The sequence below is a fragment of the Hippocampus bargibanti genome, linkage group LG05 (genome assembly GCF_051943395.1).
Source record: "Hippocampus bargibanti isolate YZ-2025 linkage group LG05, ASM5194339v1, whole genome shotgun sequence".
NCBI classification, from domain to species: domain Eukaryota; kingdom Metazoa; phylum Chordata; class Actinopteri; order Syngnathiformes; family Syngnathidae; genus Hippocampus; species Hippocampus bargibanti.
The window spans coordinates 12,286,871-12,312,764 of record NC_142738.1 but is presented as its reverse complement, the minus strand read 5'-3'; the positions used below and the strand labels follow the sequence as shown (position 1 = coordinate 12,312,764).

Below are 25,894 nucleotides of genomic sequence, written 5' to 3'. Positions count from 1 at the left end.
TAATGTGTTCTTTTCAAAATGGCTCACCTCTGTCTTTTGCATGCTAAGGTTGGGCCCATACAAGGTCATGGAGGCATCAGTGTTCCTCTGGTCTTTATGTTTATTAAGGACCTCCATTACATCTTGGATCCTCCACAGCTCTTTCTGGATGCGTACGTGCTGCTGGCTTGGAGGTTCAGACTGCGAAGACAGTGAGAAAATATTAGGCCAGAATTGGGCTCGGCAGATGAGTCAAATGAGAGCAAGGTTATTGACAGAAAAAAAAAATGCACCAAGTTCTACTTTTACAGTCTGTCAGCAGGACAGATTGTGTGATACTGTGCTCGATAAGTAGATGTTGATGTTCCCTCTTGGCCCTCACTTCCTAATTAGCAAATGAACTGAGTCAGGTTGAGCCAAGAATAAATGTGGCAAGACAAAAGACTGCAGTATCACACCTACACTCATCAATCTTTCTTCTCAGAGTTACGTCCAACGGTGATGGTGGTGGAACACAGATATTAACTCATTCATTGCCAGACGTGCAAAAATGTGTGCGCTCCAGTGGCAGGGTTTTTGTTATTGTCACTCGAATTTCAGGACACAGAAAATATTGAGTAATAGGACTACATCAACATTCAAAGCAGGGTAAGAAACCTGAGACTCTCTTCTTTTATCAGAAAAAAAAGTTAATTTGTAAATTATATAGGTTTTTAATTTTGTAGAATAAGGCAGTGACGCTTCAGTATGAAGTATCCTACCTGTGGGCTTCCCAATGCTTCGAGCTGATCCAGTAGATTGCTTTTTGCAAGAATGACAGCTCCTTCCAAGTGGTCATACTCACGCCATGACCGCTCCAACTCCTGGTTTAGAAAAGACAATGTTTACCGCCGCCCCCTCCCCATTCCAGAAAAACATATTATAAAGGGTTTAGGATAGCACTGATGGCCTCACAGTTGTGACCCGGGTGACCTCTCTGCAGGTGCCGAGCAAGCCGCTCTGCAGTAAGTCTCTCTGTTGGATGACACTCTGCATGGCAGCTGAGTTGTCTGAGCCCGATTCTATTTCCTGGCTGGCTGAAAGCAGCGCTGTCTCCAAAGTATGCTGCAAGAAGACACAAGTCATCAATTACAAGATACGCTGTGTTGATGAGTTATGTTTGGAAAACAGAGCAAATCTTATTCACCGTCATTAGCGTACATTTTCATGAACGTGGCAGCGTGTTGACATGTTCAGTTCAGTTTACATTTAGAACATTGCGCATTTGCTGTTAAACAAGGAGACACTAAGCATGTGCATTTCAATGGGATGAATATGCAACTGTATGAAATTGTTTATCTTACACGTTAAACCTTTTGCATGCCATTCAATGATTACGAATGAAAGGTTTGCTGACATTTATTTGAACCTGGATGCATTTGTCCTCCAAAGTCGAGTCTTTCCATCTCTTCCACCCCACACAGACCAAATAGAACATACGGTCCCAAATGTCAAGGGCTTTGGACAAATTCACTTTTGAAATAGATCCCCTGCTCTATTGCCTTGATGCGCTATCTTAAACATTGTACAAAAAAACATGACAGAAAAATATCTTTCTTTCTCCAGGGTAAAAAAAAAACATATTGAATCATTCAGCGGTGAGTCACCTTTTCTCTGTACAGCTGCTGAAGGTTGTCCTCGTGCATCCTCACTACTTTATCCTGCTCACACAATCGGCTAAGTTTGGTCTGAGGAGAAAGTGATACAAAGGCCGTGACCCTCCCACGTGTTGCTGAACATGGCACATCATTCGGGAGTAAACCTGAGCATACATCAATGTCCCCCTCTTCTGGCATGGAGGTGTGTTCTTTGGGGTCTTCTGGACTTAGCTGTGAAGTAACATGGAACATTAATCACAACGTTATTATGCAGTAGGTTATGCTGTCTAAAACTCTAAAGTAGCTTTGTTAGTGGTCTCATATTTTTAGAGGAAGTAACTAAATATTTTGGTGACTCAGACGTTACCAATTGAATAACGGTGAACATTTTGCAAACATTTGTCTCCCTCAGCGCAACACAGCAGTGGTTTAGGAGAATCATACAGTGATGGTATGTTGACAATCCTAATTATATCACAACAAAGACAACATTGATACAAACAATACATGTGCTTTCTTTGCTTAGTGCTTGTACGGTATTATTTCTATAAACAGCTGGGACATTTGGTGGTTCTGGAAAAAAAGACAGGTAAATAAAGCTTTTGCTTGGTGTCATTCATTCACTATCTTGCGCAGTGTGGTTCTTAACCTTTTTAGAGGTATCGAACCCAACCAGTTCATATGCACATCCACCAAACCCTACATGAGTGTAAAGTAAATATTTATATTGTTTACAAATTTAAGATTATATGTAAAATTACATTTATGAAAGTCAGAAAAAAATAACTAAAATTTCAAGAGATTAGGATATGTTTTTTTTAATAGGACGACAATCAAAACTTGACAATTTAGCAAAGTACATTTCCCACAGCGCTGATTGGACAAAAAATGCCATGTGATCAGCTGCAGCCAATGATGGCCAAGTAGGCATGTCATAACTAATTACCATATTAGGTCGTGTGTGTCTTACGCTCTATGGCAGAGCTCCGTCGCACCCCTGAGACCCGACTCACTGAACCGTGAAGGTTCAATCAAACCACTGATCGAGCCAATTTTCCATTGACATTTCGTTCCAACTATCGGGGGCCCATTTAAACCCTCGCAGACATTGATAAGATGATAAATTTAACACACCAAATGAGAGACAAGAGTGTTCCAATTAATCTACTGTGCTGGCTGAGTGAGTTCAAACTCAGAAACAGTATTGTACAACACAGTATTGTATTTCAAATTGTCTTGAGTAATTCACAGTTCTTACTTGGTTGGATCGCATACGGCAGATAAACCAACATGTGAGAATATACCTCACAGAACATGCAGACTGTCACACAAAATGGCGGGTTGCAGCGTGACAAGCATGACAAATTACCTGCGGGTGACAAAGCAGCTCTTGGCTAGGCCAATATACAAATGAATGCAAACTGGTTGAGAGACATGGTGTCGGGGCATTGTTTAGCTACAGTGATGACCCATCCCAATCTCTTCAGACACGCCCACACACCAAGGTTGATGAATGCAATTCCCCACCCCATCCTAACCTCCCCAGAAGAGGGAATTCTAAATTTAACTGTAAACGACCCACACATGATTCCGACTATGGGAAAGACTGAATCTTACCAATCTTTTCCAAGTGATGTTCTTATTGCCATGACTTTTCAATATGACAACAGTCAAAGCAACAAATGGGTTGGCACTGGCAGTACAACATAATACAGAGAGACCAATCTTCATATGCCATGAACACTTAAGGTAAAGTGTTGCAAAAGACTAAACAAACAAACAAATAAAAAAACAGTCAAAAACAATCAACGTGAGGGGATGAGGGGGAGCAAAGCCTTAAAGTGGCCTTACTTGCTGGTAAAGTTGAGGCCTCGGGGCCGAGTTCTCAATCAAAGTGTGAGTCATGACGATTAAAGGGTCATTTTCCTTCATCTTGTCCAATGTGAAGAGGAGCAGTGGAGTCAGTTAACAGCAGTGTTGCACTTCAAACACAACACTTACAAAGGTTTTGAGTGCTCAATACCATCATTTTACACATTCGCATTGACATGTTCATCGAGAAGTGGACACAGCACTACCAAATGAATCTTAACAACATTCTACCAAAGCACGAGTGACCGATAACAAAAAAGCTGCAGATCCTTAGATGTGCAGCTTTTAAATGATTTTATATGTTGCATGACATCTGGAAATTCACTCTCTCCACTTTGCAGAATTTTGATTTTTGAAATATAGACTCTCCTTATTTCTACCAATGTCTGGTTATACTGTAGGTATATTAGCAAATAACCAATAAACTTTTTTTAATGCCCCATTTATAACACATTGTTTCTTCAGTCAATTTATGTATTTCAGTATCATATTTGTCTCACAATAAATTAACTGACCACTACATATAATTGAGTTAACTCCATTACTATGGACATGATAGTGTGTATACTGCCAAGATAAAGTGCAAACAGTGTTATCAGAATCAGAAACAAATACTTTAATAGGCTTTCTGTTTCTGATTTTGATTTAAAATAAAGTGCAAACAGTGTCCTCAAAATAACCAAAGCAGATGTATGACCCCTTCATGTCCCAAAAAAATCTCTAGATTTATAATCAGAAATATATCAATATACGTAATATAAAAAATAAAAATTAAAAGAGAGGGCCAGGCAACCATGCATTACCGCACCTTATTGTCCAAATATATTAGAGTCCTTTGGAGATGATGGGACATAGCATCGTTCTATTGTGAGAGGCAGCAGCATGAAGAAAGAAGAAAATGGAGACCAAATGAGGTGCATTCGGTATTGCTCTTTTCGCTCACATTTTCAAAGATGTCATCATGTACACAGAGGTAGAGGAAAGCCGAGTCAGGGTTTAAGCTATAGAAGAAAACGACACATGACAGATGGGCTGCGCTCGTATCCCAGCACTTTAAACTGGTTGGAACATTTAGTGTGAAGTGGTGGCAGACCCTCACCCCACACCCTGCTGACCTAAAATATCCTAATCTCTACTCGGACATCTTAAAAGAGGGAATCCTGATTTAACTGCATTGCACGTGGCAGTCACCCAACTACTCAAAGCTTGCCAAAGGTTTTAAATTTCATTCACTGCTCACATCTGTCTGGACAAGACAGAGAACAATCATCGACTGAAACCCAGAAAACTGAATCTAATATTTAATTTTATTTTGAAGCGGAGTAACTGATGTCACCCCCGTTAGTAAAAACAGATCACGTTGTCTGTCCATCAGGATAGATAGCTGAGGTGGGAGATGGATAACATACACACTACACAAGAACTAACATGCCTCGAGGGGAAAATCTTTGGGGCGGAGTAAAGGGTGGGGTCGGGAGCTGACCTTTGGGTTGTCGCCATCCATGTTAAGTTGCGTAAGCTGTGCGAGAGTGTGCTCCCGGACACTGTTTAGCTCTGCCTGCTGCCGACGCAGCTTTATCAGAAGCAAAGTCAGTTCCTCAGGCTGCAAAGGAGGTGAGGTTGTGGGACGCGAACGGCCATTATCAAGCAGGGACAATGTAGTAGGAGAGGAGGAAAGAGGAGAGAAGACACCAGGATAGGAGATGCATCAATGCTACTAGCTAGTGAGTTTTCATGCAGATCACAACAATAAGATTAGCCAAGGTGTTGGCAGCATGCAAATTCCCTACTTGCACCCGAGAGAGAGGAGCTGTTTCACGTCGATAACGGAAAGCAGTTCGCACATAAGTGACAATGACTTTGACATCCATTCCTGAGCTGGCTTAGAAAGTTGAGACGGACAGCGATTTTAAATCACTGTTGGCGAATAGAGACTCTAAAGAGCGACGAAAGTCGGGAGAGACATAATCCGATCACTTGCAGAAAAGAAAAACGATTTAGACTGCCTCTTTGTTTTATCACAGGGTCATCTTTGACACAAGTCACACTCAGTCAGCCAAGGAAGGGTATAATTGTTTCGACAACCCGGCACATTTGAGAATATGGGCATCGGAATGTATTTTGACAATTTAGCCATACATAGCTAACATACCAATTATATCCACAGTAAGACTTACACTTTTGCCTTGGAGAGACTGAGCAGTGATCGACTGGACTGGAATTCCTACAGGCATTGATCTCCTATCAGGTGGATAGGCATACTAAAAGAGACGGGCAACACATTCATTTTCACAATTAGTTCCACCAGCAGGGGGGAAAATGAGCGAAAAGCAATTACATTTACAGTACATCCAAATTTCCTTTTGTATATCAATGATGCAAAATGTGCAAAAATAAGAAAAAAAACATCCCTAACAGGAAGTTTTATCAGATGAAATTCCACATATATGAATATCTAACTTTGAAGTTTCAGAGAAAGACGGATAGCAGGAAAAGAATATTGTCTTTATTTATCTATATATCTGATTCTGATTCTGATTCTGATTTCCCTCAAATGTTCAATAATGATAATCAATTCGACATATTTCACATTTCAATATTGACTATATACCATGTGTGTGTGTGTGTTCGAGAAAGCCATAGTTTTCAAACAGTGATCCTTTGAAATGTTGACACTTTCTGTGACATCAACTTCAACTTTAATGTGAACACGCTTATAAGTTCTACAATAAAGGGCATTATATATCAGAAATTGTTGACTGCAAAAAAAAATCAATATGTACATTTTAGCTCATTTACTGCCATTCCCGAATGTATTCGTGAATTGAAAAGCATGACATGGAGCGTCATTTTCAAATTTGTTCAGGTTGTGGTTTATCTTGCTGGGGGGTGCCGATAAAGCACTGGACGGACCTCTGGCAATGTTTTTCACTCCCACATCGGGGCATTTGCCTTTTGGACAGCTGCCCCATTTCAAGCTCAGATACTTCCAGACCAATATAATTTAGGAATTAACTATTTTTTATTAGATAAGAGTTGAAGGTTTCTTATGCTGCATTGAATGTTTTAGTGAAAATGACAAAAAACCCTGGTTTGACAAAAACCCCTGATTTGCAAATCATCAGGCAGTGAATGAATTAAAAAAAAGCAACTTGCAGTGTGGAAACAACCCTGGCCAAGAGAATGACTAGCCATTCAAAGTTTTGCTCCACATGTCAACACCTCATTCAGTCCTCGACTTACCTTCGGGATTAGGTGCCTGTGCCGCCTGTCCATACTTGTGTCCCTTTGGTAGATGGGAGAGGCGATCTCAGATCGGGCACTGCTCATGTTGTAGGATCGCGGCTGAGGGTAACCGCCATACGTTGACAGGGAGCCGTGGGAAGGTGAAGGTGGGATGGAGTAGGTCGGCGGCGTGGCATGCTCCGAAAGGTTGATCATGGTTTTGGGGCTTCCCATGTGGCCATACATCCCGGGCGGTCTGGCGTACGCCTGTCGTTGCTGCCACTCATATAGCTGCCACATGGTGTCCGAACGCACGGAGCGGGACTTATTGGCCATCGCGGGCCCCATGGTTTGGTCGTACAACGACGGCGACATGCTGCAGATGCTGTCCCTCTGTGCCATGCTATTTCTGGGCATGCTGCGGTAGCCGTCGCCATAATGAGGCGCGTGGGGCATCCGATGGTTTGGCATTTTTCGAGGGAGTGTCTGGTACGATGCGATGCTGCGGAAGGAAAAGAAGTGGTCAAATCCTGAACTAACATGTTTGATTGATTAAATCATATATATTTTTTTCTTTTATTCATTGCAATAAACCAAAAAAAATGGAGCTGTAGTTGTTCGTAGACATAAATACAGTAAAGTCTCGTTATATCGATATCGGTTATATCGATAGTACTGCTTATTACGATACTATTTCTATGAACGCAAGGAGAAAATTTACATGCCGCAAGATCGGATATATCGATAGTCCGGTTATATCGATATTTTTTCCGACTCCCGAGAATATCGATATAACGACACTACTGTAATCATGATCCGAAAGCAAAATGCATTACTTGGAGTAATCATTGCAATATAATAGATGAGGTGTGACTTAGTCACTGAGCCATGTGGTGAAGTTGGATGCACAGATTCAGAGTGGCTTCAGCTTCTTCAAAGCAAAAATAAATAAATACAGTGAATAAACAGAGAAATCTGTGATAGAAAATAAACCGACTGGCGCATCACTTCTCGGTAATGAACTGAGAGTTGTTTGGATGCTGCCTATCTGCAGATAGCTTCAATATTCATTGACAATGATTCATCTTGTTCAGAGGTCTGTTGGCGATTATTATCGTCGAGCAAATAAACTGCAGATGACCTATAGTTAATGGAATTTGACTGACAAGTAGCCAACAAAATGTTGTGTTTCCATGTGCATTTTAGCCAGCAAACAGAAACCCGAAAGAACACCCCTGGACATGCTGCACCTTTCCGGAGGCAACGAAAACGTTGCTCAACGCGGGTTCAAAGAAAGTACAGCTGGCAATAAGAGGGTGTGCCTTTTAAAGAACATCAATTATCGGAACTGATTCTCAAATGTGGCAAAAAGCACTTTTTATACAGCAAAGCGAAGACGTATGGTGAAGAAAATTTGGAAATGATCCACCGAGTGCATTTGGTTAACATTTTATTCAACCACATGCACCCAGTCACCACTGTATCAATCAAACAAACCTCCTGGTGTCATCATCCGGGGCGCGTCCTCTTTGTGTGCGGACCCACTGCTCCAGTTGCTGCATCGAGCTTGTCCTACTCAAAGTCCGTTCCGGTTCATTGTTTGGACTTCGCTGGGGGGGAACTCCACTGTTGTCAGCTGAACTGGGCTCACCAGCTCCGTTGACTTGGGGGCTGTGGTGTGAGCCATCAATCTCTGTCGGGCTGCGTGGCATTGCAAGTTTGACCGCGATCGCTGGTGCTTGTGCTGGCTCAATTTTGATACTGTTGATCTTGGTGAGGGGGCGGTCGGTTTCGGCGCCATCTTTCTGGAAGCCGTAGCGCTCAGCATCTCGCCGCTTCATGTCATCCTCTGAAATATGATTAAGGTCCGCCTCCCGGTTGCGCACGTTGTTCTCAATTTCGGGTTGTGTTAATGGTGGCCTATGATTGTCCATGTGATTGACCTCCTGAGGGCCACACTGTTCCACTTTAAGTTTGTCCAACCTGATAATGACAAAGGAACAAATACAAATGAAGTCTTCCGCACTAACACGTTGCATTGATGAGGCACCTGCACTACCAGTGTTTCCTAACTTTTACGAATCCAAGCCACCCACTTTACATCACAAAAAGCTCACAGCGCAACTCCATACATAAAATATGAAGTACTAAATGAATCAACTCATATAAACAAATAAACTCATTCACTGCCATTCCCGAATTTATTCGGGAATTGAAAAAATGACATAGAGCGCCATTCCCAAATTTGTTCGGGTTTTTGTTTCGTGCTGGGGTGTCAATAAAACGCTGGCCAGACCTCTGGCAATGTTTTTTTTCCTTTCCACATAGGGACAGCAATTTCCTTTTTTCCATGTTAGTGCTCTGTTACAGCTTCAGCAGTTTTTAAAGTGATATACAGGGTCACCCAAAAAGATGCGGATCCATATTTTATTTGATAAAAAAAAAAAATGAATGTCTTTTCTGTTGCAGGACGTGAAAGGTGAACCTATGGATGATTGTTTGCAGCTATAATCCCCCAAAAATGTATTGGACAAATCAGCCGAAGATATTCTCCCTGGAGACCTATTTTTCGACAAAATCATACCAGAGTGTACAGATTCAGTTTCGAAAGCGTTGTCGCAACTTTCCATCAAAACCAACAATTGTTATTTGGGTTAAGAGGTTTAGAGAGCATGGGACTGTTGTGGACCTATGTTCTAAAGAGTTGTTGTGAGAGCTTCATAATGGTTTCAGCAAGACGGGGCCACACCTCATACAGCAAACGAAACCATTGCTTGGTTGAGGCTTGAAGAGATACTCATAAGCAGAAGATTCGATGTGGAATGGGCCCCGCACTCACAGATCTGAACCCCCCAGATTTTTATCTGTGGGGTCTCCTCAAAGACAATTTACACCTGAGAAATCCACAAACAATTGAAGAAATGAAAACTGCCATCACAGCAAAAATAAGAGCTATCCCGAAAGAGGAGTGTGTAAAAGTGATTGACAACTTTGTCAGATGAGTACAGGTTTGCTTGCAACGAAATGGTGGACATTTGGAACACATCTTAGGAAAGCCATAAATTGACAAAAAATGACCACAAACTGAATAATGTGTGGTTGTATTTGAAATAAATAGCATTTTAATCAAAGCCACAATTAAATTTTTTTGGGTATGCATTTTTTTGGGTCACCCCGTATAAACCAATATGTAACTATTGCATTGTATTTTGGACAGTCACTCTCATTTCAAGCTCATATAATTCCAGACCTAAATAATTTAGGAATTAACTTTTTTTTTGATAAAAGAAGAGAGTCTATGGTTTCTTATGCTACATTGAATGTTTATGTAGTTCTGAAACTCAATATTCTGTGGGTCCCAGAATTTCAGTGACAATGACTAAAACCCTAGCACTGGAGTGGACATATTTTTGCACGTCTGGCAGTGAAGGAGTTAATTTACTCACAGGGAACTCTAGTATTGATTTGAAACAAGAAAGTATGAAGATGAGCTGCATAATATTTCAGCTGCCATCGAACACCAGGTATGTGAACTGAAATGTGATATCTCTACGGGGGGGGGGGGGGGTGTCTCTGCTAGGGCATGTCAAAAAGAAAGGTGGTGCTCAGCAGTTAAACATTCTTTTGGAGTTCTACACAAATCTCGACTTCGTTGGGAGGTCTCTGGGGGTAATTGACACCACTGCTACTTGGCCTCAGATGTACTCAAGGTCACTGCTTCAGCGATGAGCAAATTCCTCATCTCAGACCGGTTTACTGGGTCAGCAACAAGAGCGTGTGGAGGAGCATTCCTCCATTTCAAGAGCCACCACAGTCACATCATGTCTTATAAAGCCTTAACACGCCGACCTGAAATCACATTGAGTCTATGAAAAAATACATTAAAAAAAAATCCAAAAGGTGCAGTAATCCTGCTGCACTTACGACACAGTAGTTTCGCTATACTTGACTGCCTTTTAGCAGCATTACACTTTTCTCAGCACCATTTGATGGATTTTAGGCTCAGCCGCACCGCATAGCTACAAAGCACTTCATCATTACGCCTCTGCTCGTCCATGCTTAAAGGGCATTATACGGGCAGGCAGCTGAATAACATTTAACACAAAATGGCAAAGACAGTCATTACTACTGATGAATGCTGTGCCCAGTATTAGATGTGCTCGCTGTGTTCATAGGGCAACAACATTTACTTGCATGCTGCCCATCAAATGACATTGCCCATATAGATAAGTGAACTTTAAGGTCAAAGCTTTTTTTTTTAACCACAGAAAAAAGACAAGCCAAATTTCTTTGGGAACTGTTGTCAACCATCTCACATACTGATTTCAGCATATGTGCATGACATCAAAAAGAAGGAGTAGTCCGAAGGGACAAAATGGGCATGTGTAGCGCAATCACAGATGACTTACAAACCTTTTGACAGGGTCAGAATGCACAAGTGCGGCATCCGTCATCACTTTCATCCAGGACTCCATGTCTTTGGCTGTGTCCGTGCAAAAGTAGTAGGTTCGCATATTGGGATGCGTTGCCTGTGTGACAAGATTTCTGAAAGAGCCAAGTGAGAATTTGAAAACGCTGCACTGACAAGATTTGAGCAGCAGATTTGCTAAAATCATACTCACCGGGTCGTGAATATTATTGTGGACATGTCACTGTGTGCTTCAAATGATGCCTCTCAGCCAACAAAGCAAAACATTAGAATGTGATAGAGAAAGAGAATACTTATCAGACAACGTCCAATTCCCTGTTTGCCAGTTTCATAAAAAAATACCACAATTATCCAAACCACGATGTGGAAGATTTACAACAAAGAAACGACAGCTGGTCATGTCCTGCTCTTGCATTTCACTCATTACCTCAACAGGCAGTTGAGGTAATGAGTGAAATGCTCTTAATGCATGTGACCATGGTGTAATAAAAGTGGGTTGACTCCTTGCCGTCTGTGCTTGGTTGTGTGTGGCAGGAGTACTGACTTGCAGAATTTAGGAAGGACCCAAAATCCTAACTGTCCACACTACTGCGAATCAATTTCACGTGATCACTGCCCTGCAGCAACAGGGATTGCTCATATATATATCTGCATACTTCGGCTTCCAATGGACATTGAGTTATTGCTCATCAAATATCAATGACAAAGGACTTGTTTCCAATTTTTTGGAGAACAGGAATCACAGCAAAGTACATCTTGGAGGGGTCTTTTTTTTTCTCCTCTGTTTGTTTTCCTCAAACGCTCATTAATGGTTTGATCGTTGAAAGCACTGACCTTGAAGGCGTACTTTCTGGTGATGTGATCATCAACAGACAGCATGGATATATGAAAGCTTGGAAGCAGTATGCTTCCAAGTATCCCTTCCTCTTTTTCATCTGCAAGATATAAAAATAAATAAATAAAATGTCAGGTTTAAACAACGTGGAAGAATGGCAATTTGGATCAATTTATAGGACAACCGACATCACTTATGACACCAGAAAAACATTTCATAGCATCTAAAATACCCAAAACACGCAGTATGATATTTTTAGTCAAATGCAAAACACCAATAAAAATGACTTAAAGTGTCCAAAATCTGCAAAAATGTCTGCAAAGGAATTGGGCATTTTCAGAAAGTCCCGCCCCCAGTTCGTGACGTCACGCCAAGACGTCTTGCATTGCTAGTGAATCAAAACAATGGCTTCAGATTCGGAGAATATGCTTTCTTGATACACATCCAGTTATGAATATTATTCAAATAGTTCTGAAGAGGAAAGCATACATGTTTGCAATCGATTAAAGAATTTCTTTGTGCGATATTGAGGCAACATTGGGGGAAAATCTCTCACCCAAAAAAAGAGGCACAAAATGGCGACATCCTGTGGCCACCTCCGTTTACACAGGCTGATAAATCCCTTATTGGGCGCTTGGACGCCCTCTTCTGGACTTCTGGCTGCTTTTGGGTGCAACACGAGGTCCCCAGACCAAACAAGTACAGCAAAATACATTGACGTGATGGAAGGACCGCTACAATGCGTCTTTTTTTACAGTAAAGGGCGGTCCTTTAGTGACGTCACGTACGGACTCGTAACCAACTCAAAAACAAGACTTCCTGAATATTCTGCGTGAGTCTTGAAACATAAATTATAGCTATATGGGGAGGAATCTTTGTAAAATACGCTCAGTAGAAGTCATTTGAAGCCATTTTACAAATTGTGGACACAACTTGTCCGGAGACGTCCGGAGACATTTGTATCCCCTTTAAGGGGGATACAAATTGAACCGGTCACATTGCAGTTATATTCTGCACTTTGTGGAAAAGATTAACATTGATTCACACCACTCTGATCCTCATTAAGTTTGCAGACGTGGGACTGTATTAACGATAAGAGTGTTCTCTGTAGTGAGGATTAAGATGGATTTCTGCATTTTAAGCGGCAACCTAAACTCCCATCTTGATATTTACAATACCTCTGCAAATAGCAAGTAAAACATAGAAAGTAAAACATCAGCATGTCCGAGTTGTCATTTGCTTGGCCTGTTTCATAAATCACAACAGTGTTTTGTTTTTCCAAAAAAGCGGTAAAAAAATCCAATTTGAAACTGTGAATAATGGTTTTTGTAACACAATATATCTGGTTGTTTTCTGGTCATGTCAAAACGTTCAGAGCGTAATCGACAACAGTAGTAAAGTGATACCTTAGCTTACGAACGCTTTAGCTCACAAACCTTTTACCTTACGAACGTTAAATTCGCGACCATATAATCTTGGCAGACGAAGTAGTTTTCGGCGCACGAACCAAACCACACAGCACCACGGTGGCTGGCGGACTCGTTTTCGGCGGTAGAACACCAGACCACACGGTCAAACAGTGCCACGGTGGCTGGCGGACTAGTTTTCGTCACCTCCTTTCTTTGAGTGCAGACGTGATTTGTTATCGAGTGGAGTACTTTTGCTATTATGGGACCAAAAAAGACCCCTCCACAGGCTAGTGATAAGACGAAGAGGACACAAAAGAAAAACTTCTGTTAATTTGGATTAATGAAAAGCAGCTAGCAAGGGACAGTGTGAGTGAGGGTATTAGCGCTGAGAAAGCACGGCAACTTCACTCGGATATCATCAAGAGGCAACCTGGAAGTTCATCATCCATTCACAAACGTAAATAAAACGACTTTATTATAAGTACAGTTTATTTATTTAATTAGACACAATAGCACATTTATTATACCTAAAATATGGTATATTTTGTGTAGTTTTAAGGCTTATTTAGTAGAAAATTATGTTTTATGGGGACCTGTGAAAGGATTATTCTCGTTTTTAATGGTTTCTTATGAGAAATAAATGTTTGGCAGACGAACTTTTTCGCCTTACACACTTTCTGGCAACCAATGAAATTCGCAAGCTGAGGTATCACTGTATATCAAATTTCTTTTCAACACAAAAGTCAATTGGCTGATAACCACTAATCGAGAGCTGATGGTTTGGGTTTGATCATAGGAGAGATCATGACCACACTTCCTACCCACGCTCTGCTGACGGATACAATTTCAAAACATGCCCATCAGTGTAAATCCTTTGGGGCCGATCCATCTGCCTTCGGCTTTTGTCAGTCAGTGGGCGGAAAGGAGGCAATGGCACTGTCAGACAGCAGATACAGCACAGATCCAATGTCATTCTGATTAGCGGAATGACCGGGTCTGCGTTAATTGAGCAAGGAGTCACCAACACCGGACGAATAGGATATTCTATAAATTTGCTGCCAAACAGCAATCCTGCAACATAGGAACTGGGAAGAAAGCGACATCATGGAACAACAAATACATCCTAAATAAATCAAACAATTACACATTTTAGTCAGAAAGACGAGGCTTCTATGAAAGTAAAGCCAAGCAAACTATAAATATAAAAGGTAGTTGATTTACCTCCTCAGAGTTATTAATTTTCATGTGGACTACACTTAAGCACTGAACTTAGCGAGACACGAGACAATCACTCATTCCAAAAGTATCAATATTTCAGACATTCCAATTCTGTGTCATAATAGTGACTCAGTGTCAGCCTGAACATCCACCGACGGCACATGAGCAGAAATAGCCACAATGAGAATTATCAATCTGGATCTCAATTGGTGAGATTATAATAGTGCTAAAAAACGAAGAACAAAAAAAAACAATCAAGTATTGGCAGAAATCAAGATCGCTTTTGGTCGCTTGTTGAATTACAAGGACATCTGTAGATGTCATCCGGAAAATTTTAGGGATTTATGATAAAAGAGCGGCCCGGTAGTCGAGTGGTTAGCACACCGGCTTCACAGTGCAGAGGTCGCCGGTTCGCGTCCCGGTCTGGCCTCCCTGTGTGGAGTTTGCATGTTCTCCCCGGACCCGCGTGGGTTTTCTCCGGGTCCTCCGGTTTCCTCCCACACTCCAAAAACATGCATGGCAGGCAGATTGACCACGACAAATTGTCCCGAGGTGTGAGTGTGAGAGTGACTGTTGTATGTCTTTGTGTGCCCTGTGATTGGCTGGCAACCAATTCAGGGTGTCCCCCGCCTCGTGCCCGAAGACAGCTGAGATAGGCTCCAGCAACCCCCGCGACCCTAATGAGGAATAAGCGGTATGGAAAATGAGATGAGATGAGATGATAAAAGAACCACAATGGAGCCTGCCTGATTCCTGGAAACTTGTTTCACAACTCTAAATTGGTGTGAAAGCCATTTTCCAGCTTGACTCCTTTTGTCAAAACCATGTTGAGAAGGTATACCAAGCCATGTTTCTTACATAGCCATTCCAACGGTCTCTTTGGATCTTGTACAAGCACTTGTACTGAGTTCAGATAAACAGAAGTCGCCCACGGCATGGCTTAAAGGACAACCGACGTGTCCGGACAAGTTGTGTCCATAATTTGTAAAATGGCTTCAAATGACTTCTACTGAGCGTATTTTACAAAGATTCCACCGCATATAGCTATATTTTACGTTTTAAGACTCGCGCAGAATATTCAGGAAGTCTTGTTTTTGAGTTGGTGACGAGTCCGTACGTGACGTCATGAAAGGACACCCCCCCTACCGACAAAAAGACACATTGTAGCAGCCCTTCATCACGTTAATGTATTTTGCTGTACTGTTTGTCTGAAGACCTTGATGTTGCAACCAAAAGCCGCCAGAAGGGGGCATCCAAGCTCCATGGAAGGAATGTATCAGCCTGTGGACACGGGCTGATTCATTCCTCACAGGAGCTGGTCACCATTTTTTGGTGCGACATTCCCCCCCACCCGTTTGCCTCAAAATGACACGGAAAAAATTCTTTAATCGATTGCAAACTCGTATGCTTTCCTCTTCAGAACTATTTGAATCATATTCATAATTGGATGTGTAACAAGAAAGCATATTCTCCGAATTTGAAGCCATTGTTTTGATTGTTCTGCAATGCAAGATGTCTTGGCGTGATGTCACGAACTGGGGGCGGGACTTTCTGAAAATGCCCAATTCGCAGCTCAATTTTTGGCAGATTTTGGACACTTTAAGTCATTTTTATTGGTGTTTTGCATTTGAATAAAAATATCATACTGCGTGTTTTGGGTACTTTAGATGCTATAAAACGTTTTTCTGCTGTCAGTTAAGAAACTAAAAAGTGACATTAGTTGTCCTTTACGGAGATACTGCAGGGCACAGTTGCTGCAAGCGGTAAAAAAAAAATATATACGGAATGACTCACCTCTGTAATAGAAGAGACACAAGTCTGACAGCACAAACCACCTCTTTTTCCACAGCTTCATCCCTGTGCTGTCCTGCAAAAACGCCAGAACAGTCAGATGCGTAGTTAGCTACCCCAAAAAATATATATTGCCCATGACAATTTGTCATTTAAGTACAGGTTTCAAGGATCATGAAAGTTAACACAGATGATTTGTTACCGTGGGCCACAAAAAATAACATGTCGGGGCCTTGACTTTGACACCATACCTTAATTGGACTGAATTAAAAATATATATTTTATTGTCCCCTCAAAGGGAACATTTTATGTCGCTGAGGGGTTTAGATGTTTCCTTCAACAAATTCATAAGAACTTCAATTGCTTCTCAGTTTAACAGAGGCAAGAAAGTATGTGAAAATCCATCTTTTATTCAGCGTTGCAGAGTTGTTGAGTCCGTGCTTGATGTCCATCACCCTGATTGAGCTCCTAAAGAAATAGCAGCTGGCAGCAGAACCAAATAAAGCCTTCGTGCATTGAAAGGACGGGGCCGGGAGGCTGAAATCAAAGCTAAATGAGTCTGCCACTGCCGCCGAAGAGTCCTTTCTGGCAAAGGAGCGCCTCGAGCATCCCCTTTTCACCCCTCGCTGCTACGAGCAGGAGCCTTGATGAAGGACCACTATTCAAACAGTTATGTAGACTGAGCAGCAAAAGCGGACTAATAAATCTGAGCTTATAATATATTATCATTTACCTGATAATGTATCGTCCATATAAAAAGTCTGCCCCCCCACCCTACACACACATGCAAATTCTATGTTTTATGGAAAAATATTTCAAAACTATGCACATGAACTATAACCTATCCAACGCAAATGAAAAATGCTAAAAATACAATCCAAACACTTGTCTAACAGAATTCAGCACGCGGCCCCCACTATTTAAATGTTTTCATGACTCAAAAACTTGGAACTGTGGTTTGTCTTTCTATAGCCACTGTAAATCTGAAAGGGAACACCGTGCTGATTTTTTTATGACTTTTCCAACATTTCTCCAGCGAGCAATAAAAACAAAGCCATTTTTGTGCAATTTTTGCAAAAGACCATGAAATCTTTACCTCAAAGTGAACACTATCGGAATCACTGCACAGAAAATAATGCTTTGTTTACCTGCTTATAGAGCCAATTCCTCATTATAACGGGAGCGCTGGGATTCCTCCTGATTGAATTTGATCTCTTTCCAAAATTATGACGTTTTTGAGGTGGTCTTGATGCCTACAAATACAACGTAAATGTCAGCTATTCTTTTCCAGTGTTGAAAGACATCAACATTTGACCTTCATGTATCTTACTCACCCTTGCTGCTGCGCCAGATTGGTTTGCGGCACAGTCCGATCCGCCCGAGTTGTTGGAGGCCTCGCTCATGGTGCTTCTTGGCTGTTCCTTCTTTTTATTCACTGGGACTTTAGCGGCAGATCTAAACGTGCACACAAGCCAAGCATGAGCATGTGAGGTCCAACTTTGCAATCCCAGTAAAAAGGTAGAGAATAGAAGCAGAGTGGCCTCGATTGTCTAATGACCCATCAGTACATGATAGTACAAACTTATGATGAGATCGAATCTTAGAACAAAGAATGAAGCCAATTTCACCAACGGTCACTTGAGCAAGGAAAAAAAGAGATAGAAAGAAAACAATTCCAGTGTTTTGAAAATGCTGACATGCAGAAATTCAGCCGTAGTCTGGGTAAATCACACTGGAATGCCTGTTATATGAATCTCATTGCACATTCAGAAAGCCCGTCATCTGGTTGAACGCCATGTAAATCAAGTCGTGTCTGGCCCACGGGGATGTCCTACATTCTTTAGGTGGGGAACAACGTTATAATCTTGTGGAAACATGACACCACGGTGTGGCAGAAGTAGTGCAACGCTGACAGCGGTTTGGGTTGACAACCTAATACGTTGCTAATTCTGTTGCACAAGGCAAACCATGCTCATTTAATGCTAGTCACCCCAAAGTCTTACGATTACATGGCATCATGCGTGAATGGGAGCTTAGAGTACTTTTCTATTCATCCCATCAGTAATTTTCACTTTGATTCCATGCTGTCAATCATCATTATCATGTCATGCTGTCATGCATTGTCAAGGTGCATACACAAGAGGGACTATAACATAGACTGATGTTGTCTCGGTGAAAAGAAATCAAATAAAAAGGAAACATAAATGCAGACACCACCCACACGATACTTTATCTCATGCAGCAGGACAACATGCTTAACACAGACGTGTCGATATGCTGACATTTGCTTACCTGTATTTCAAGTACAAGTTACTGTTTGGCTTTGTTCGTCACGATTTAGTGGCATTTGTTTTGTTAGAACGATGACATAACCACGACATGACCACTCATTTAGATTGGCCTTTATTATCCAAAGATTGCTGTGTCAGCGGACTGAATAATAAATTGAGTTTTAGCCAGAGTGATGAACAAAGTAGCTGACTAGTGCTCCTTTGAATCACAGTGGAGACAATTTCCAACCTGAAAATAATTTCCTGTGAAAAGTGATGAGTGGCCGGCCACTGAGGTTTGCCTCCTCGGGTTAATGAACTCAGAGGATTTGCTGTGCTCACAGTGAAAAATGGCCCACAATCAATGATGTGTCAACTGACCATAAAAACACAGCGTCAAGGGAGAAAGCACTGTGAAATGTATTTCACTCATGTATTTAAAAAGAACAAAAGGGAAAAAGACTTATGTAGATGTGTTTTCCCTCCTATCTTTTAGAACCTTTAGAATGGACCAAATTATTTTTAGGCCAAACTATACCTCAAAGAGCAGTGGGTTTATCATGACAATTGAAGATGTAAAGGAATGACTCCTTAGACACATGGAAGTTGTACACTTTTTTTTTAACTGTTGAGTGGTGAACCCCGGTCTGACCGCGCTTGTCTCCCATCAAGAGATCACAACACAAACACATGAAGCCATCTTCCTTGTGTTTGTCACGGCGTTGGTTCATTAAAATAGTTATATAACAAGAGAGCACTTGACTTCCATTGACATTTAGAAGGTTTAAGTAGCATTGCTGGGCAGATTTTCTTCAACCATATAAGGGCCCAGTCTGAAGCCAAAGCCATGGCTACATTGTATTTGGTTGTCAGAATTACAGTGGACGCACAAACAAAAACACATTCTCATAAAATGTGGAAAGGGCGTTTCAGATATAAGAGTTAGGGATTTGCCCCATGCTGAGGTCAAGAGCGATAAGTACAACATAGGATTCTGACTGTCCGTCTTATCTAATGTGCTATTTTGAGGGTTTAAGTTTGAGAGCATCTCTCTCCGATTCAATTCCATTGTGGTTATGATTATGACTTTTGAAGGAGGAGCAAAACAGAACTACACAGAAGCCATTATTCTGTAGCACAACGTCACTACCTAACATTTCCTTCATCTCAAACAACAAGAGGCATTTTGCAGTTGGGCTGTGGTGCATACGCAGACTTCTCTTCAAAAGTCATAGACGCATGCCAATTTCGAAGGTGAAAAAAAATGTCTCACTCCTACAAAGGTTGATGTCACATGTAATTAATGAATACAACAAGTGGATTAATGGATGGAGTAAACTTGCCAAATACATTTTCAGGTATTTCTTTGCATCCATGCACTGTTTTCGGCTACTTCTTCCAGAAAATGTCAACATCTTACCAGGTAAGTAAGGCGTAGGTCAACTTTAATAATAATAATAATACATTTTATTTCAAGCGCCCTTCAAAACACCCAAGGACACTTTACAATAAAAACAATAAAACAAAGCACATAACAATAAAACCATAAGTAAAATGATATATAATAAAATAGCAAATAGAACTATACATTGAAAGCAATTTTAAACAGGTGGGTTTTGAGGTGAGCCTTGAAAATAGGGAGGGAGTCAATATTGCGGATGTTGGGGGGAAGAGAATTCCAGAGTTTGGGAGCAGAGCGGCTGAAAGCTCTGCAACCCATCGTGGTGAGATGGGCAGAGGGCACATAGAGGTGAAGGGAGGATGAAGATCTGAGGGACCGAGAGGGAACGGAGATTTGAAGCAGGTCAGAAAGATATGGAGGGGCAAGGTTATGGATGACTTTGAATGTAAACAGAAGTATTTTGAATTCGATACGATGTTTAACAGGTAGCCAGTGGAGTTGCTGGAGGACAGGGGTGATGTGGTGAAAGGAGGGGGTACTAGTGATGATCCGGGCTGAAGAATTTTGGACGAGTTGGAGTTTATGGAGAAATTTCTGGTTGATACCGAAGAGAAGTGCGTTGCAATAATCGATGCGGGAGGTGAAAAGACTGTGGATAAGGATAGCAGTGGTGTGAGGGGTGAGCGAGGGACGGAGACGGTTAATATTACGGAGGTGGAAATAAGCAGACCGAGTTATGTTATTTATATGGGACTGAAAAGATAATGAGCTATCGAGGATGACACCCAGGCTCTTGACCTGAGGGGAGGGGGACACGGTTGAACTGTCAATGGTGAGAGAGAAACTGTTAGTTTTGTGGAGGGTGGATTTGGTACCGACAAGAAGAAGTTCGTTTTTTTCACTGTTAAGCTTGAGAAAGTTATGGGAAAGCCAGGATTTAATTTCTGAGAGGCAAAGTGAGAGGGATGAAGGTGGAAGAGAGGCGTCAGGCTTGCTGGAGAGGTAGAGTTGGGTGTCATCCGCGAAGCAGTGAAAGTGAATGCCAAACTTACGGAAAATATTGCCAAGAGGAAGTAGATAGATAATAAAGAGAAGTGGCCCCAGGACAGACCCTTGAGGCACACCAGAGGACACAGGAGAGGACCGTGAGGTGAACGAGTTGATTTGAATGAATTGTGAGCGATCAGAGAGATAGGAATGAAACCAGCGGAGTGGGGTATGTGTGATGCCGAGGGTGGAAAGTCTGTCGAGCAGGATAGGGTGGGAAATGGTGTCAAAGGCTGCGGTCAGGTCGAGAAGGATGAGGATGGAGAGTGAACCGGCCTCGGCTGCCATAAAAAGATCATTCGTGATTTTTATGAGAGCCGATTCAGTACTGTGGCGGGGGCGGAAACCAGACTTTGCATCTTATTCAAAAACTAACCGCAACGCCCCTATACCAGCCCCAAAAAAATCATCTAATCATTTGTCCAAATATAAATGAAACAAGCAGTGTTTGATGCACTAGGACTTTAAAGCTTTCTGAAAGGCATCCAACTGTAAAGAAAGAAAGCCAAATCAGAGTATGATGAAAACCAGATTGTACCATTGAAACTGTGTGCTTTAAACTGTTCTGCTGCTGTGTGGCCTGTCATTAACAAAGAAAACGATCACTTATGGACACGAGGCCGGTTACATTAGATCATTGGTCACTGGATCAGTGTGCAGTGTGTGCCCTTGTGTGCATTAGGGTCAGGAAAGATAATAGTGCCAATGAGCCTCGGTGCCCTGCGTACAGTGATGTGTGGGCGCTGGTCGGGGGGGGGGGGGGGGGGGGGCGGAGAGTGGCTGAGGGTGCATTTTAAAATGACCACACAGCGTTTCTAAAGAAATAACGAAGACCTTTGTTTGGGATTGGACCAGACTTTTTTTATTTTTGGAGAACAAAAGACCCTGGGATCGGAACACGCTGTAGAAGTAAGCGATGAAGCACAATTTCCAGATATTTGGAGAGCTCAACAAGCCATGACTGTCTCTTTGTTCTGTCCAACTAAGCAACAAGGTCTATTTAAGCTTATAGCAACACGTTTCTTCTGCACAGAACCACAAAACGTAATCCAACTGGTATGTTATCAAGCAACCATTGCAGTCATAGCAGGACTGGATTTGGTCTTACCGTGGAAATACAGTGCACAGTTGACACTGTGGATTGTATGGTAGTGATAAGAGAGATTTATGCAGCAGCTTTATTATTTATTCATATTTTGTCCCCTCAAGAAGCTAACACTGCCGGTCTCCTTGGACAGTTTTCAGCTCCCAACATTCTGTTAGCTGTTAGTGAAGACAGTTAGTGGTTGAACACAACAGACTTTGCAATGTAAATGCAGAACAGGTTATCAGCCAAGGCGGCATTCAAATCATTCAATGAGTGTTAGTGTGCATCAACAAGGATTATCATCACACAGACACGCTCAAGTGCTTTACATAAACACACATGTTCATGGTATGCTAGCAGCCAAAGGTATTTTACCTGCTACGCGCCGGATGAAACATTTTTCCACAATATACACTACAAAAAAAGATGAAAGAAAAGTGTGTTGAGTCTCTGTGCCTTAAATCGGATATTGGGAATATGGTGATTTTGTCATGAACAAGGTGTCCAGTGGAACCTCAAATTCTCAAACACTAGCATGGGGGTTATGAAGTGCATAAACAGTGCAACAATTAAACTAATCATGAGTAAAAGATATATCCAAATAACAGTGAGAGAGAGAGCTGTCCAAATATTTGCTGTAAGCATGCACATGATCATGTGCGTGACTAAAAACAAGTTGAAGCATGCACAGTGAAGACAGAATGATGATAACGTCTTTATTTGCGGTGGGTCAAGTCTGTTGGAGACCTCAGCATGAGCAGCAAAGTAGGAAGTGTAAATAAGAAGTGAAAGATGTCGATGACATAAAGCCGTCTTAACGCTCAGAAGCGACATTAGGAACAGAAATTGGCGTCGCACCAAGAGCTGACACAAGACATATTAGCAACCGCAGTGACAAAGAAGTTAATCAGAAGAACACCCTGATCTGAACCCTTGAAGAAACATTGAGAACAACAAATGATAGAGCACTTGTGATAGTGGGCCTCTTTTTTACTTGATAAAATAGTATCTGAAGGCCTCTTATTTGAGTCTTATTTGGTGTTAAGTTGTTTTGATCATTTCTCATATGTCCAACTCTTGAATGCTGTCTTGAAACTGAGGGGGTACAGTGTGCATTTTTCATGTTGTTTGTTCGCTGGTTATTGCTAAGCATTACAATGAATGCAGTCACAGCAATTTCCCTAAATGGCTTCTTTGTCCTCGTGGTAGATAAGATCTTGTTTTTACTGTTCGAGCGGATAATTTCTCTTTTTATGCTTTCCCAGAAAGAGGGCTAAATCCTGGATGTTTTCTATTTTTTTCTCATCGTAAAAGCTACATGTTGGGTGTTTTCGAAGAGTTTGTACTTGATGTTGAGGAGTGAGAGGGGGCCTTGTTTCCAATTGAGATGACATTTTGCCCCAGCATGTTGTACCTATTTATGTCAAAAGCAGCAGAGAAGTGAGAGTAACACAGCGAGGGGAGAAATGTGTCGAGAGAGTGCAGCGTGACGTCTCGTATTGACAAGATGCCCCACAAGCGAGCATTCAATCCATTTCTGCTGAACTAAATGACTTTGGAAATTGGGTGATATCCAATACATTCCTGAAATATAGTACTACAGACTTACACTGAAGATTTATAACACTGAGACCTAGTGTTTAATACACACTTCTTCCAAGTTTAATACACACTTCTGAAATAAGAAATGTACTCAAATTACTCAATAAATAATGTTATGAGTAAATCTTAAAAGTATATTATGTGAAGACACTGATCATAGTTTGTCACATTAATTAAGAAATAGAAAAATGTCAACATGCAGGAACACTTTATTCCGACAAGTACATTTTTCATCAGATCACTTCAATTTTCGAGCAATTCAAAAAGTCTCATCACTTGTGAGCGTGACTAGCAGGCTATGCAATTTCATCCCGTGAGAGAGCAGCACGAAGCAGCCATTTTGCTGAATGAGTCAAATCACACGAACGTAATATTTCTAAGGGACACTTACTGTGTGATTTCGACAAAGGTCACCAACTTGTCCAGGGTCAAGAAGGACTGCAAGTGAACGATCACATTCCGATGGAGTGATGTATACGCAATACAAAGGCAATTTTAGTTTCATCCCTTATCTGATAAACAATTGGCACAAGCACTTAGCGCTGGGAAGATCAGCCTTTGATTGATGAGGGCAAAGTTACAATTAGAGGTAGGGGGTGGAACGGGATCAGAACTTTCGACAGCATGTAAACGTTGCTGGAAATACAACCTATTAACATTCTGGGGAAAGAAAAAAAATAAAATAAAAGACTTACTGTTCGTTGATGACAAAGATGCAGTTGTCTTGAGAGGCCGAGCCCAAGACGGGATGCTTGCAGGTCACCTTTCGCTCATTATGGCTGTGAATTAGAGTGGAAAGGAAATAGAAAAGATGAGAAAGTGTCATCTATATTGGACAGTAGTGTGGATATTTTCTATGGCTTGTAAAGTTATACAGTGGGCATAAAAAAAACATGATTTATGTTCTCTCTTTTTTTACTACTTGTGAAGAACGGGGCATTTATTAATACAATATTAATGGCTCATCATATGAAAAAAAAAAAATCACCATGGGGATTGTGGAATGATTTAGAAACAGTAGAATTGGGTAAAATGGTGTAATTCCTTTGACAATGACTAAAATCGCCACAAGTGTCACTATAAATTGAGGCAAACTGTTTTGCCGTCCTGTTTGTTTTGACACGTCCATACTCTAGTGCAGGGGTCGGGAACCTATGGTTCGCGAGCCATATATGGCTCTTTTGATGATTGCATATGGCTCGCCGATAAATATTACATATTATAATACATATTGTCGTTTTTTTCGTCGTTCATTTCCCGTTGGGGCTGCAGTTGGCGGAAAGCGCAATTTTGATTGGATGACACTGACCTAGAATGGCCGAAAGCGCCATGTTGATTGGATGATAGTGGCCGTCATGTTGAAACAGGTAAAAGCCCCTTTAAATGAGCCCAACTAGTGCACTTCAGCCTGAACGCACCGGAGCATTAGAGGAGAGAAAATGTTCTGATTCTAATTTGCAATGAAACAATACCATCGATGAAACAGTCGAATGTCAGTGACATTTTAACAAGCCCCATGTTAACGTTAGCATCGACATACTTCTGCGAGAAGTAGATTGCAGATAGCAAGTGTGGAAGCTTATGAGCCGTGTGCAGGCTAGCTAGCAGTAACTTCGCCTCTGGACCGGCAAATTGAATTTCATTCCGATCGTTTTCCTGGATTTTTACCAAACACGAGGAACGGAAAACCATTCATGTTAACGGTGAGTACTATCACAAAGTTATTTTAAATAATACATTCTGATATTGCGTGTGTGCGCACGTGCACGCGAGCGTTAGTATGTGCGCGCGCGCGTGCGTGTGGCTCTCACTGAAAAACATTTCAAAATATTTTACTTTTATGACTCTCTTAGTCAAAAAGGTTCCTGACCCCTGCTCTAGTGTGACAATACCAGCAAAGTTATTTCTATCACAACAAGATTAGAATGCCAGGACACCAGCCACACATTCTCAGGAGTTGGTCACAGCTTTTCCTGTAAAGTGGCTGTGTGCAATGCGAATGGTCAACAACGAGCTTCACCATGTCACTCATAAATCAGGAATTTAACCATCAAATTCGGAATTGTGACATGTGCTAACTGACTTAATACC

At 41.5% G+C, this 25,894-nt stretch overlaps 1 protein-coding gene across 17 annotated transcripts in view; it reads right to left on the bottom strand.

The window, feature by feature from the left end:
- LOC148897964 (pleckstrin homology domain-containing family A member 5-like) overlaps nt 1-25,894 on the bottom strand; it is an 89,359-nt gene that overhangs the window by 8,102 nt on the left and 55,363 nt on the right. For 4 of the 17 annotated variants that reach the window (XM_088996608.1, XM_088996606.1, XM_088996610.1 and 1 more), the window contains 19 exons: nt 24,499-24,582; nt 22,577-22,615; nt 17,730-17,850; nt 17,544-17,648; nt 16,399-16,471; nt 11,977-12,077; nt 11,127-11,242; nt 8,211-8,696; nt 6,732-7,215; nt 5,666-5,749; nt 4,972-5,091; nt 4,297-4,350; nt 3,468-3,548; nt 3,234-3,383; nt 1,791-1,847; nt 1,626-1,706; nt 934-1,083; nt 741-842; nt 28-180 (listed from right to left, as the gene is read on the bottom strand). In XM_088996608.1, coding sequence (XP_088852734.1) covers nt 28-180; nt 741-842; nt 934-1,083; nt 1,626-1,706; nt 1,791-1,847; nt 3,234-3,383; nt 3,468-3,548; nt 4,297-4,350; nt 4,972-5,091; nt 5,666-5,749; nt 6,732-7,215; nt 8,211-8,696; nt 11,127-11,242; nt 11,977-12,077; nt 16,399-16,471; nt 17,544-17,648; nt 17,730-17,850; nt 22,577-22,615; nt 24,499-24,582 — 2,641 coding nt within the window. The remainder of the gene's footprint in view (nt 1-27; nt 181-740; nt 843-933; nt 1,084-1,625; nt 1,707-1,790; nt 1,848-3,233; nt 3,384-3,467; nt 3,549-4,296; nt 4,351-4,971; nt 5,092-5,665; nt 5,750-6,731; nt 7,216-8,210; nt 8,697-11,126; nt 11,243-11,976; nt 12,078-16,398; nt 16,472-17,543; nt 17,649-17,729; nt 17,851-22,576; nt 22,616-24,498; nt 24,583-25,894) is intronic. The other 13 variants (XM_088996615.1, XM_088996622.1, XM_088996621.1 and 10 more) reach the window with 11 other exon arrangements.